The sequence below is a fragment of the Rissa tridactyla genome, chromosome 15, assembly GCF_028500815.1.
Source record: "Rissa tridactyla isolate bRisTri1 chromosome 15, bRisTri1.patW.cur.20221130, whole genome shotgun sequence".
In the NCBI taxonomy this organism is placed as follows: domain Eukaryota; kingdom Metazoa; phylum Chordata; class Aves; order Charadriiformes; family Laridae; genus Rissa; species Rissa tridactyla.
This window is the reverse complement of record NC_071480.1, coordinates 14,946,883-14,960,487: the sequence shown is the minus strand read 5'-3', so window position 1 is coordinate 14,960,487 and position 13,605 is coordinate 14,946,883. Positions and strand designations below refer to the sequence as shown.

Genomic DNA, 13,605 nt, shown 5'->3' with positions numbered 1-13,605 from the left:
GTAGGAAATGTGTTTATCTATGACTGATGGAGTCAGTAAAATGATGGATGTTCTTTTAGGTGCCAAATGAGACACAATATATTTAAACCCTTAAAATAACTGTGTAATGAAATTGAAATTCTTCACGCTTATATCCATAGAAACCATGAAGACGGTAAAGCATTAGTTGGTTCCCAACTCTGGCAGAGGCTCGAGCGCAGGCGGGATTTCAGCTGGGGCACAGCGCGCTGCCGAAGCTGAGCCTCGGGCAGAGCGGGCAGCTGCAGCCCTGCGCAGCCCGGGCAGTGTCGGGAATGCCTGCCCTGCCATCTCCCGAGGCTCTCTGGAGCTGGAAGTGTCCAGTTGTGCAAGGGCCGCTCTGTCCCCTCATCAGTCTTGCTTTTTTTTTCTGGAGGTTTTTGGGTTTTTTGGTGTGGTTTTTTTTTTTTCTTTTGTTTCATTCTGGTTTTACCTTTTATCAAGGGGTCACAGTGTCACCATCTATATCAACCTCTAGAGAAAAAGTGTGAGATACCTGCCAACTGGTCATTGATAAACTGTTGTTTGATATATTTATAGTTGCTCTAATTTTTACTTGACAGTAACAATTGAAGATGCTTCATTTTATTTTCTAGTGGTGGGGTTTTTTTTGTATACCTATTACAATTTTATATATAAATAAAAGTAATACATAATTTGGAGTTAAAGATTGTGATATAATGTATTTTAAAGTTGAATATTATGGCATATAAAGGCAGAAGGCAGAAGACTTGAAAACCATTATTTATGTTTTTGTATCTCTTCACGACACTAGGAAAAAACTCATTAAGATTTGAGTGAATTTACTTTTTATAGACTTAAATGAAGAAATGTGGAAAATGCTGAGAGATGTGAACACTGTTGTTAAGGATACCAAGTTCTTGTTCTTCAAAGGTTTCTTTTTTTGATGGAGGAGCTGAAATGTTGAGGTGATCAGAGATAAACCCTGAGGCTTATTTCTCGAAGAGAGGAAACATTGCACTGACTACATTATTATAATACAGCTAAAAATACGTATTAGTCAGTTGTTACATCTACGTCGTATTCTACTTTCCTGAGCAGTATTCTTCTACTGCATTGAAAATGGATGTGCTTTTCAAAGATAAGAATTGAAAAACCCAAATGGAAACCCAACCTTTGTTTACTGCATTTACGAAACGTAACCTGAATTTAACCACTTACCTGCTGGGGACACGTCTGGAGTATCCATACATTAATACAGTGATCTGCTCTGAACTGCTCATAACATCTTACTAAAAGAGAAATAATGCTTGTGGGTTTATTTCACTTTCCCCATTAACTGCTTGGTTTTTTTAGACGTGGTCTGGTTTACGTAGCTGCCTGGTGAGCAGGAGCTCTGTGCCTCCCGAGCCCTCGATCCACAGCTGATGGGTGTCTGTTCCTGTCGTCTGGGGCAGTCTCTGGTTCTCCACTTACGCTGCAGAGACACATGACTTTTAGCTGTAGAGGCTGCCGTGCTGTGCTGACAGAGATTTCTCTTACCGCTTGTTCAGAAATTACTCTTAGTTGATAAATTTTGCCTCTCTTCCCTACTATTGGGTTTCAGGATGTGCAGTGAACATTAACTAAGTCAGAGAGTTAGTTAGTCCCTAGTTAGCCCAGCCAGCACCTAGACTGTTACTGGTCCTCTCACCACCTGTCTAAATACAGGTTTTGTTGGAGAATGACCGTATCTCTTATTCTCTCTACATCCTAGTGGGGAAGATAATCTCTTGAATTTTCACGTAAGCCTGAGTGTTGAGGTTTTAAAGTAGATACCGAAAGGGGACCTAATTGTCAAATGTGGGGGCTCAGCAGTTTCTCCAAGTATGACTCCTTCAAGATATCTGAAATAGGGCATGCAAAAACTTACTAAAATACAAGCATAGGCTATCAGTATGGTACGTAAGTTACAGTCTTGGCAGTAAGGGATTGAATTTGCCTTTCAAAGACCAGCAGCTGTTTATATAATGTATAGCTGTTCAAAATTATAAAACAAAAAGATAATTAAGAAACAAGGAGCACTGGAGCTTTATTAAGATGTATCTCAAGCTTTCTCTTTAATACACCATTGTCTTGTTTCACTGAATAATTGAGCATTCACTCTTTGAAAATAGTGCTGGAGGGGCTCAGGCATGCTGCTGGAAAGATGGTTCTTTTTTAGTACAACAGGAGCATAGAAGTCTGAAAGAAGTGACATTTCGTTAGGAAAAACAGACCTCAAAAAAGTTTAGAGAGTACTTGAATTTTATAAATATTCTAATACCTGTCAAAATGAGTCAAGACTCTGTAATGATAGTTGTAGAGAGCTTTGTGAAGTATGCCCAGGGTAATCATTACATTTCTGTGTGTTACAATCGGACTAGACAGGGCTGTTTTGGCAGACACTCCCTTTAAACTGCAGAGCACACTGTAAGACAGAGACAGCAGTATTTTATTCTCTGTTCTTACACCCCAGTACAAGTGTTCCATGTGTAGAGAGACTGCTTGGGGCATTTTAAGCAAAAGTGGATGGGTCTCAGTGGATTTGTGGTACTTGGCAGTAGGTTTGGTGACTGAATTGATTAATCAGAGGGAGTTCCATCATTAAAGCACCCCAGTGAAGTATTTCATTTTGGTTTTTAATCCTCACTTAAAACCTTGCAAGACATATTTGCCTTACAGCGAAATGCAGAAAAAGGGCCATCTTGCATCCTGAATTTTAAAAGAGCATGTCTTGCCTCTACAAAAGCACAACAGAAGACGGGGGTTTAGAGAAAACTATTTTGAATTCTTAAATACATCAGTAACATTACAGTATTCTTGCAAGAAAGACATGTATGCTTTTCCACAAAGGTCAGCTACTCAGCAAAATGTGATGCTGCTCTTAAAATTAGCATGCAGCGATCTCTCATTTTACAGGTTTTGGGGAGACAACACTGAAATAACTTGCTTATCGGCCAGCCCTTATTAATGAAGGGTGAACTAGAATGAGCCGTAGTCAAGAACACCTTTACAGTAACTTTCATTACTCTTGGTTTTTTTGAAAGAGAACAGCTCAATCAGTTTTTTTTAAAGTGACACCTTCAGATCTTATTTAAATATCTCTTAAGCTCAAGTAACTTCACCACCAAAAGTTCCTTTGAGGGTAAAAACGTAAATAAAATCATCATAAGTGTAAAAACTTTTGTATAGATCCTGCTGTGGATATTAAAAACGTAAAGACATTTTTTATAAGCAACAGAAAGACATGTCATGACAAAGCAGAAGACAGGTGGGAGTATTCTTTTCTGACATGGTTTAAATAACCCCTCCACCCTCCAAAAAGTTGGATACGGAATTTTCAGAGAGAAGGTCACGTGTCGTCTGATGGTTGTCTTTCTGGCTTGAAATTTCTTTTATGCTTTATCTGACATATCTGACATGCAATAAAATCTATGGTTGTATTTGTTTTCCACCGGAGGATCTCAAAGATCTCCAGCTACTCCTGACGTGTTAGTCTTCACGTGACTCTTGGGTGTTTCACAAGAGTAGTTTTGAGGGTATATCTCAACTTTGATATTTGTGACACTGGAATTGAATGATCTGTCTAAATTCATAGAATCTTTTTGGCATCTTCTGGGATAATCCCTGTGACTCTTTGAGCTTTAATAAATTCCATAAATCACATGCTTTCCATAATTTTAAGCATTGTGTTTGGTCTTCTAGGAAAAAAATCCAAGTTAGACCTGTCCATGACATTACTGTTAAATGTGACATACACCCAGTGCTGTGATCTGATACACACGGACAGACCAGTACGTCCATTTTAAGTGACAGAGGTGCTTTGCATTATGCTGTGGGGTTCAGATGTGTGGATCAGGTTGCAGGATGGATGGCTTGGTGTGTAAAATGAGCATACAGGAAAAATAAACACGCCACACAGTTGTGTTAAATCTGTTTTAATTTTAACAACAGCTATCGAGTCTTACTCCTTTTTATCGTTTCTAAAAATTATTTCCATAGGAAATTTTGGGAAAGGTTTATTGCCCTATGTCATGAGAATGAAAGTCTCCACGGTATCACATTTGAACAGATCAAAGCTCAGTTGGAAGCTTTGGAGTTAAAGAAAACTTATGTGTTGAACCCACTGGCCCCTGAGTTTATCCCCCGAGCTCTTCGGCATCAACATTCAGCAAATACCACCAAACAACAGCAGTCACCACCAAAGGTAAAGTTTTACCAATTGTGAATTTTGTCAGAAAGTGAAAGTGAATGTAGAAATGCCTGTTGAGAAATGATATAAAAGGTTTATGGAACGAGCTGTTATTTTAAAATGGCATCAATGTGATCAGATATGAAAGCAAATTCCAGAGGGATCCTCGGCATTTTCAAGTGAAAGCTGTAGGCTTGTATGGTAATACGGGATTTGGCAATATAGCTTGGGGTTGTCCAGGCCTTGTGTCCACACTAAAATGTATATCTTGGGTCACTGTGGTATGTTTGTTGCCTGTGTTGCAATAACCTTGACGAACTTCAGCCGTGGATTGTGGCCTCAGCATTCAGATAAGGCGAACAGAGGCGATCCCTGTGCCGAGCAGCTTGTGCTCGGACTGTACCCTGAGAAACAGCGGGTTGATGTAGACAGTGGCAGGGAGCGTAAGGAAACCACAAAATGATAGCCAAATGTGATTTGGTTTGATCTAAAAATCACATTTGAAATTCAAGGACTTATGCAAGATAATTGTTTGATTTAATTAAAAATATGTTGTAAAACAGTATATTGCATAGATTAGCTCACTGATAATGTCCTTCAGAAGGCCAAATTTCATTAGCATCAAGAGGGCAGAGAGATGAAATTACCACTCAGTGGTAATTTTATCATCGGTTTTTATAAAAGCAGATAAAAAAGTGATGAAAATACATATGTTCTTTAGGATGATAAAGAATAAAACTAAATTTTGGAGCTTTTTTGGGGGGTGAGATATTTGTAATCAATTCCATTTTAATAGTTCTTTGTAGTTTATTTCAAAATCATTTGAGTTATAATTTAATTAAATTGTGTTTAGAGATGCAACTAAAATGCAGGTTGTCAGCTTTGTGATGAATTCTGTTGTACGAGAAGGAAGAAATGTACATATTTTCCATAGCTTTGGATTTTTGTTGCAGGCTGCATCATTTAAATGAAATTTTTACGACAGGCTTTTTAACTTTAACAGTACAAAAAGGAAAGCCTTGCCTTTGGCAGTCCTTCCCAAAAGAGTGTTTGTAAGTGAGAACATTTGGTTTCTTCATCAAGATGCATTACTCTCTGAAACAAACACCAGATTTCTAAAGCATCTAGTCATGTGTCAAAACACTAGGCTTACAGAAAACCCTGAATTAAAAAATTATTGGCTTTAAAAAGTCATTGCTGCGCTCTCATTTTTCATGAGGGCTTCAGCCTTGGATGCATTTTCTTTAATAATAGAACATCACTATTAATATTTTTTGTTTCCTAAAATGAAAGAAAAGTATTTGAAAATGCAGATATAGTACATTTAAAAAAAAAAAATCAAAAACAAACTAAAAAGGGAGTGGGTGGGGGAAGTGAGAGCCTTGTGAAAAGACTGTTGTGTTTATTTTTCTTCCAGTTTGTTAGTAAACTAGGCACTTGTGCTGGAGAAATCAAGAGAGACACTTTCAAACTGCCAGCACTGTGTTTGCAGTTTAAGATCTGAAGTGTTTTAACCACCTATATCATAATTAAAATGAAACCTCTTCCCTCTGAATGCAATTGACAGCTAGCATGTGCAGTAGCAGCAGTGAAGCGAGCAGGTAATACACAAACACACTCAGAAAACGTCTGGGATAAGCGATACACGTCCCTTTGCTCAAGTGTTAAAAGCAGATGGTTAGCTTTGCCTATGTTAGACCTCTTAACTACAATAGTTAACATTAAAAGATGAACGATTAAGAACCTAGCACTGGTGTATTGTGTAGTGAAAAAATGAGAACAGCCTCTGACGCAGTGTTTTGTGGTGAGTTTGTGGACAGCCGTGCAGTTCAGGCCTTGTTTTTCACATGTGGTGAAAAGTGATTTTGTAAAAACGGCATCTTCTTATTCAGCCACATTGCTCTTGGATTTATGCAGGGACACAAAAAACCTCTTTGCTGTTTATTTTTTAAAGAAGTCAGTCCTGTCTCTGAGAAGCGAACAGCTAACATGGAGCTGGCTGGCTGTGGCCTGCTGTGCCTCATGGCAGCCATGTCTGGGGGGGCACCTGCCTGCGCCTGCCTGGTGTGGCCTGGCCGGGGACGGTGGAACTGCGGGAGGGACAGCAGAGATGGAGAGGCACAGCCTCAATTAACGGTGATGAAAGTTTTTCAGAACTCGGAGCTTCCTGCAGGGTCGATAGCGTATAGTAAATTAGGCTCTGAATCTTACAACTCTGCCCATCTCCCGCTCACTGCCTCTGCTCCAGCTTTGCGGCCGGGGTTCAGGCACTTTGTCGGGATCCATTGTCATCCCAGATACTTTATACAGTCAGTGAGGACCGCAGGCCTGATTAATTCTCTGAAGAACACTCTCTTCTCCTGTCTGTTCTCTAAAGGGGGATCCTAGGAGCGATGCGGCTGTTAACTGCCTGAAGTCACCTAAATCTTGGTCTGAGTTTCCTCTAAGTGCCTTTATGTAACGAGGATTTTTGTACTCTGAAGTCGGAGCAGGTTTTTAGAGGAAACTGAATGTATCTGTGCTCCAGTGCTCTCAGTCACCATCAGTTAAAGAGTAGGTTTAGGTGTTCTGTAGATGGGTAGGGAAGTGAACCTTGGTCTGGAAGTCTTTGAGAAACGATAATGGTTTAGTCATTAATAGACTATAATGAAGTCATTAAGCCACCAAAGCTATTGAAAGAAAAAGACAAAAGAAAGCCAACACCTCCCTTCCCCAACTTACAAATGGCCCCAGTTGACTTACAGTTACCAATGCGATATCGTTACGTGCTGAAGCTCTGGTTCAACAGGACAGCTGTTCTTATGAATTTATGTAATTATTTGCTATTTCGGTTTTAAAAATGTGGCCCCTATGACATACAAGTATGGTAGGTAGAACAGAGATTCGTTAGACGTCTGCACATACAGCTTGATGTTAACTGACAGCATAACAGATACAGAAATGCCTTGTACTAACCACGAGTGATTAAGGCATGTAGCTCCTCTACATTTTTAGACTGAATCTTGCTCTGTTTAGTGAATAAACAGGTTTCTTTTGTTTAAGTACTACAATGAAAAGCAATTATTGTTTTATTTTTCAATAATTCATTTTGAAAACGAGAAGAAAATTCAGAGACTGGTTCTTTCATCTGGTTTATGCATGAGTCAACATTGTCAAACAACCTGTCTTTGTACCCTGACTAATTTACTCAGACCGCTGGAAAAATGCCCAGACTTATCTCCTGGGCAAGAAAAGTTTTGCAGCATGAAAGACTTTTAAGATTTATTTTAAACTTGTGAATGTACTTAGGTCCAGATTAAGTAAGGTATTCCTATCCTGCAAAAGACTTAAGAGCATACTGGCATTTGAATGTGTGCTCACAGTTTGTGAATATTAACTAATTAGTTGATGCTGTAAACTCATGAGCATGTAGGAGGGATAACTCAGTTCTGTTAACATCCTTTTCTAATGTACAATTCACGAAGGAAAAACAGTTTCTCCAGCGTACTCTTGTTCTTGGCTCTACTCTATTGGACTTTTGGAGGAGCAGTCACTAAGGGGCCAAAGTCCAGAAGCAGATACATGGGATGGGGTGGGGAGACAAAATCTAATGAGGCTGGGTGAGCAATGGAGTAAAACTGGTGGCAGCTACTTGTCTCCAAGGTTCTTGAATTGAAACCTGGAAAAGAAAATGGATCATTCTGCCACTAAGAGCTGCCATGGAAGAGGAATATGGAGAGTTACGTTAGTACCAGGTGCTGCTCCTAAAAGAAGTGAGACAGTGGTAAATTACAAAATAGTGAGAAAAGAAACTGAAAGTTAGCTGGCTGTAACTCTCCTTGCATCTAACACAGGCCTTGGGAGGGAGTATCCCCAGAGGGACTGGTAACGACCTAGGGATTAATTGAATTAGTGGTATTTAATGTCCAACTTCATTAATTCATAGTCAGGTGATAGAACTGGATGGTTGAATGTGTAAGAATGAAATGTTGGACTAACTTCTTTCAAAGTCTATTTTATATTTAATTATAATGTTCCTTGAAATAAAAAACTCTCGCTTACATAAGAATACAAAGCATTATTGTGATTGTTTTTCCTTTTAAAGGGCAAGGTCCATCATCATAACCAGAACGACCATTTCCCACCTGATGGAATTGGTAAGTATCTCTGCTGTTAATGAAGGAATTCCTCTGAGCTCGCGCCGATTTGGCTTCAGCGAAGTTGATACTCAATTTACGTGAAGTTACTGTCTGGTCTGTTCTCCGTTTGAAAGCCATTTACTTCTCGTGTGCGTTTGGGAAACAGGTTATAGACTGAGGAGATGAGGTTTTTCCAAGGCTGTCCCTTTATAGGTGTTGCGCACATTGATGTTAGAGCCTTAACATAACATTGTTGTTGGCCTTATAAAAATGGCAGTGTTTGAAATTCATGATGTAAAATACTCTACCAGTGTATTTGCACTATGAGTTAGGACATATATTGCATGGGCACTGTTTTATGATGTACTTTGAACTTATGTTGTGCTGTCATATATCCAGATACTACTGATCCTACTTTTGCAAGGTAGCATGCAACAGCGTAATAATTTTGTTATTAATTTGAAAAATCACTAATTTAAAGCCTGTCTTCCCTGCTAGAGAAAGAAGCATGATTCTAGTTTTTGATGCAGTGTTTAACAGCTGCTCTGACTGTCAGCATATTTAATTGGTTTGGGACATTCTTTCATTAATGCAGTTACCAGCTATCTGTTTCTCTATATCTCAACTCGTATTTTCTGCCTCTTCAGATTTTTGAAATAGGATATGGGATTTGATTAATGCTTTCTCTCGGTGTGGCAGACCTATGCTGTTAGAGAGTTGCACACATGCTTTGTAAAGATAGATGCTATTAAGATGGAAAAAGAAAGAAATAGATAGTATTCATATTCTTTTTGTGTATGTAACTTCTTTTATTTGTCTGTATATATCTTTTTTTTTCTTTTTTTTCAGTTCAGCCCAATCCTTCTGTTTTAATTGGAAATCCTATCCGAGCATATACTCCTCCCCCTCCTCCTCTGGGACCTCACCCCAATCTGGGGAAATCTCCGAGTCCTGTTCAAAGGATAGATCCACACACTGGGACAAGTATTCTCTATGTACCTGCTGTCTATGGAGGAAATATGGTCATGTCTGTGCCTTTGCCTGTAAGAAATCATTTTCTGTTTAGACCCCCCTCCCTCCCCAATTATTGTATGTACAAAAATGAACGCCAAAATCAGTAAATATTTTGCGGGCTTTTTCAGCACTTTGCTTCAAATACGCAGGCTTAGCTGGCTCTAGGAGTGGCTGTGCAGAGGACCACCAGAAAATGAGGACTTAACACTGCTCCCGCAAATACCTCCAGGCAGCCTAAAAGCAATTTCATGTTCGTGTAATTTGGTGTATTTTCTCAGCTCTAGGTTTAAGCACACCAGTGGGATCTGTCTCATCTGACTTGAGATACCTGCATCTGAATTAATTGCCTAGTCCAGTTCTTAATCATTGGAGAGACATAGGTGATTCAGACAGAGCTTGTTTCTCTTTATTGGCTTCATACAGTTTAAATTACCAGCTTTGGATGTCTGCAGTGCAAGGTGTCTGAAGTGAAGTGATAAGAAAAATAAGCATAATGGGATGTTTTCCCCTTCCAGAACCTCATAGCAAACCAGTTTCCTCTCCAATCCTTTTCCTTAATGACATTTAAGAACACAATGAAGATCCCTAATCGGGTCTTTTAGGCAACATTTAAGTTTGGAATTTTGCATTACAAATAAAACTCTCTCACCAAAACTTACACAAACTAAAGGAGCAGTCGCTACTTTATTTTTAACCTCCACAGTCCGATATTCCAGCAGGAGAATAGGGCGGGAAGAACCAAGGCAGCAGAAGTGATGTTGTGGATTAACACGTATGTGTTGTACACAACTCCTGAAGACGTGAAGGACAAGGAACCCACACGTGCAGATGTGTTTGACTCCATTCGTAATGCTAAACATTGGCATGTAGTTCATTTGGGTTTTAATAATTATATAAGTCCTCTGTTGTAGTTTAGGTAATGGATGCTCTATAGGGGACTTGCCGTAGAGACTCTAGTTTCAGTTGTAGGTGTTGGATCAGCTGGCAGCTATAGATTGGTTTGCTTTGCGAAGTCAAGGAATTTTCCTTTTTCCTAGCTCACCAGAAATCTGCGTTTGATGGATAAATTTAAATGCAATGAGAAGGCCAGCAGCTGTATCTTTGTCATGCTTGCTCACATTATATTAATATCAAACCAAGATAATTTAAAAAGCTCTGTCTTATTGTTTCAAGGTTAATATATTTTTATGTATTTCCAATCAAAACAAACATATTAAAAGTAAGTATTTTGAGTGCACCTTCCCTGAGGATGGATTTTTAAAAATAATTAAGTGGGAAGACTGAGGTACTAACGATACTGCTGCATTTGCAAAGAAGCTTGTTGGAGATGATTTGAGATTGTACAGATGCGATAGTAGCCGAAAGCTAAAGTTCAAAGTGCACATTTCAAGGGCAAATACTAATTTAAAAAAAGAATTACATGGAAGTTGTTACACTTAAAACAAGTAGGGACTGCAGTGAAACGTGTTTATGTTCATGTAAGATAAAATGATCTCTTTGCTTTGTTTAAGGTAGTTTCCATATCCAAGGTAAAAACACGAGGAGGTTGTCTGCTGTCATCAGTAAAGGATGCTTTGTCAGCCTGAGTGTTGATGGTTACTTTCCCTGCACTCTCCTCTTATTCATACATTTTCCTCTTTTTAATAAATTCCCTACGGGATGAGATTGAACTAATTTGATACAGAGCTGTCTTCCTTTGCATTCCTTTTAGGAATAAAATTTAAAACGTAAAAATTCCTGACTCCTTTACACGCTTTCAGGAGGTGGATTTTACTGCCAATATTTAGGAAGATGATCTGCAATGCATGCGTCATGTAGCATAGACACTTTGGAGTGGCCCTGTCATTCTTAACATATCGATAGTCTCTTGATTCCGCCAGTAGTCCTCTTACTTCACTAAGCGTCTTGTGGTGCAGAGGTGCGGTGTGCCCGCTCCTTCTGTGTGACGAGATCACAATGCTAGGTGGTAAAAGGACCATACCGAATTCCTCAGGTTAGAGGGTTCTCTCTCTGTTTCCCCGTTAAGACGTAGCCTAATGCCTCTTTTAACTACCAAGAGAAAGGGCTTTTTATTTTCTTGAACTTCACCCACTTCTATTATTTAGAGAAGAGATTAATATAAAGTTTATTAAAATACGTTTTGTCAATCAGTCTTTTCTCTCCGAATTTTTAAACCACTGAGAGAAGAACTGGTTTTGATACAATTTTTTTTTTTCCCCAGGGTAGTCCTTCAAAATCTCTGCTCTCTGCCCCTTGCTGCTGAGCCTGCCCGTATTGCTCTCCCTTCCCAGCACCACTGGCAGTTGTGTGTTAGCGTGTCAGGTCATCCAACGCGTGGAAAACTGCTTGTTACTGACCGAATATCAGTGTGCTCGTTACTGTACTTCCTTTAATGTGATTGCATCTTTTTCCCTTTTTTTTTTTTTTCTTAAATTATGTAGGTACCATGGACGGGGTATCAGGGTAGGTTTGCAGTTGACCCTCGAATCATTACTCATCAAGCAGCTATGGCATATAATATGAACCTGTTACAGGCACATGGGCGTGGGTCTCCTATTCCTTATGGCCTGGGACATCACTCGCCAGTTAGCCTAGGACAGCAGCAGCAGCTTCAGCATCAGGACAAGGAGCAACATGAACAAAGTCGAAATGGTTAGTTGTTGAAATTGCATTGCAGATTAATTTTGTTTTGAGGGAGTGTGTACTTTAAATAGGGTATTGCGGAAAGAATTTTCTTCTGTGTCTCTTTTAAGCGACATCAAGGGATCTACAGAGCTGGGGAAATAACCTGTCATTTGCCATTACAGATAGAATAAGTACGATATTGAGAGATTCAGAGGAGAAAGTAAACAAAGTTGGGATGTGTGTGTGTTGTAAAATTGGTCTGTCTCTGTTCTGCAATCCAGTGGTAACTACTGCCGATGTTATTTGCAATTAAGTTGGAAGAACTACTTAGTGATGATTGATGAACAAAGTGCAGAGTTTAAAGGAGAAGTGTTATCTGGGTAAATTATATTAAATGTCTATGATGCTGTAAGTGCTATACTATTAAGTCTAAATTTTCTGCGTCTTGGGGGGAAAAAACCCCAATAAATAATAATTTTTCTATTGAAACTTATTACCTCTTTTAGGTAAAAGTGAAAACACTGCTGGACCTGAAATCAGTAAAATTCGAACACCTGAGAAGAAACCTCTGGAATCCAAGCAGGTGGGTTTGTCTTGTTTGGGTGTGTGGGTGGGTTTTTTTGTTTGTTTTTTAATATTCTCTCTTTTAATGAATTTATTCGTTACTGACATGTTTTTTGTGTAGGTTTTTTTATGTGATTTTTCAGAGTTTTTCATTTTCTTTTTCTAGGTTGACTTAGAAGCACATTCTCAGAATAGAAGCCCAGAGTCACGTTCCGGCGTTGGTTATCCTAACGCTAAATTTCATCGCAAAGATAATCTTAACCCCAGGCAGCTGAATCTCCATCTCACCCCACCCCACTCCCAGTACGCAGTTCCCAACCGCCACTTCCAGCACCTGTCACAGCTACCAAGGCAGCCATATCCTCTGCAACAGCAGCAAAACCTTTTAAGTCAACAACAAAATCATTTGCCTGAACAACAAAACCAAATGCCACCCCAGCAAAGCCAGGTAGTTCAGCAGCATAACCATTTGAATCAGCAGCCTCCACCACCTTCGCAGCTTTCCCCTGCTTACCCGGCAGGCCCCAGCCAGTCTTTTTTTAATAATCCAATTCCCCACCGACCGCATTCTCCTGCTGTAGATGCTGTGATTTCAGAACAACACCCCCCACCTATGTTACAAGAAGTCAATAATCCTTTGAGGCCTATTGCACAGCACAACCCTGTTCTGCCAACCCACTTGAACAACTTCATTGAAGAGAATCCATCAGGAATGCCCTTAGGGGACACTTTAGGTAGGTGACTTTCCTTCATTTAAATTCAGAGTGTGCAATTATAACTACATTGAAGTGAAAATGAAGGGAGGTATTTACCTTTTCAGGCATATTGCTCTGAATTGGGTCATTGCTGGGTTAGTTTCCATAAGTAATGTCATTGAGCATAATTTGCTGCTTGAGGCATGTTTGAATATTCAGCACTTTATTAGAAGATTCATGTTTATATGATTTTCCATATGATTTAAATAACCAGGTTATACACTGCAATGCAGTTAGTGTATAATAGGGCCTGGAATATACTGTATAAAAAGTATTCTTTTTTTTCTGACGTAAAGATCTTTAAAAAGGGGCATTAGATAAAATTTTTTCTTAAAAC

The 13,605-nt window shown here is 39.2% G+C and overlaps 1 protein-coding gene across 5 annotated transcripts in view; it reads left to right on the top strand.

Moving 5' to 3' along the window:
• The window catches only part of HELZ (helicase with zinc finger), a 90,161-nt gene that overhangs the window by 66,837 nt on the left and 9,719 nt on the right, over nt 1-13,605 (top strand). For all 5 annotated transcript variants that reach the window (XM_054221187.1, XM_054221185.1, XM_054221186.1 and 2 more), the window contains 6 exons: nt 4,003-4,207; nt 8,277-8,328; nt 9,160-9,353; nt 11,766-11,976; nt 12,456-12,532; nt 12,680-13,247. In XM_054221187.1, coding sequence (XP_054077162.1) covers nt 4,003-4,207; nt 8,277-8,328; nt 9,160-9,353; nt 11,766-11,976; nt 12,456-12,532; nt 12,680-13,247 — 1,307 coding nt within the window. The remainder of the gene's footprint in view (nt 1-4,002; nt 4,208-8,276; nt 8,329-9,159; nt 9,354-11,765; nt 11,977-12,455; nt 12,533-12,679; nt 13,248-13,605) is intronic.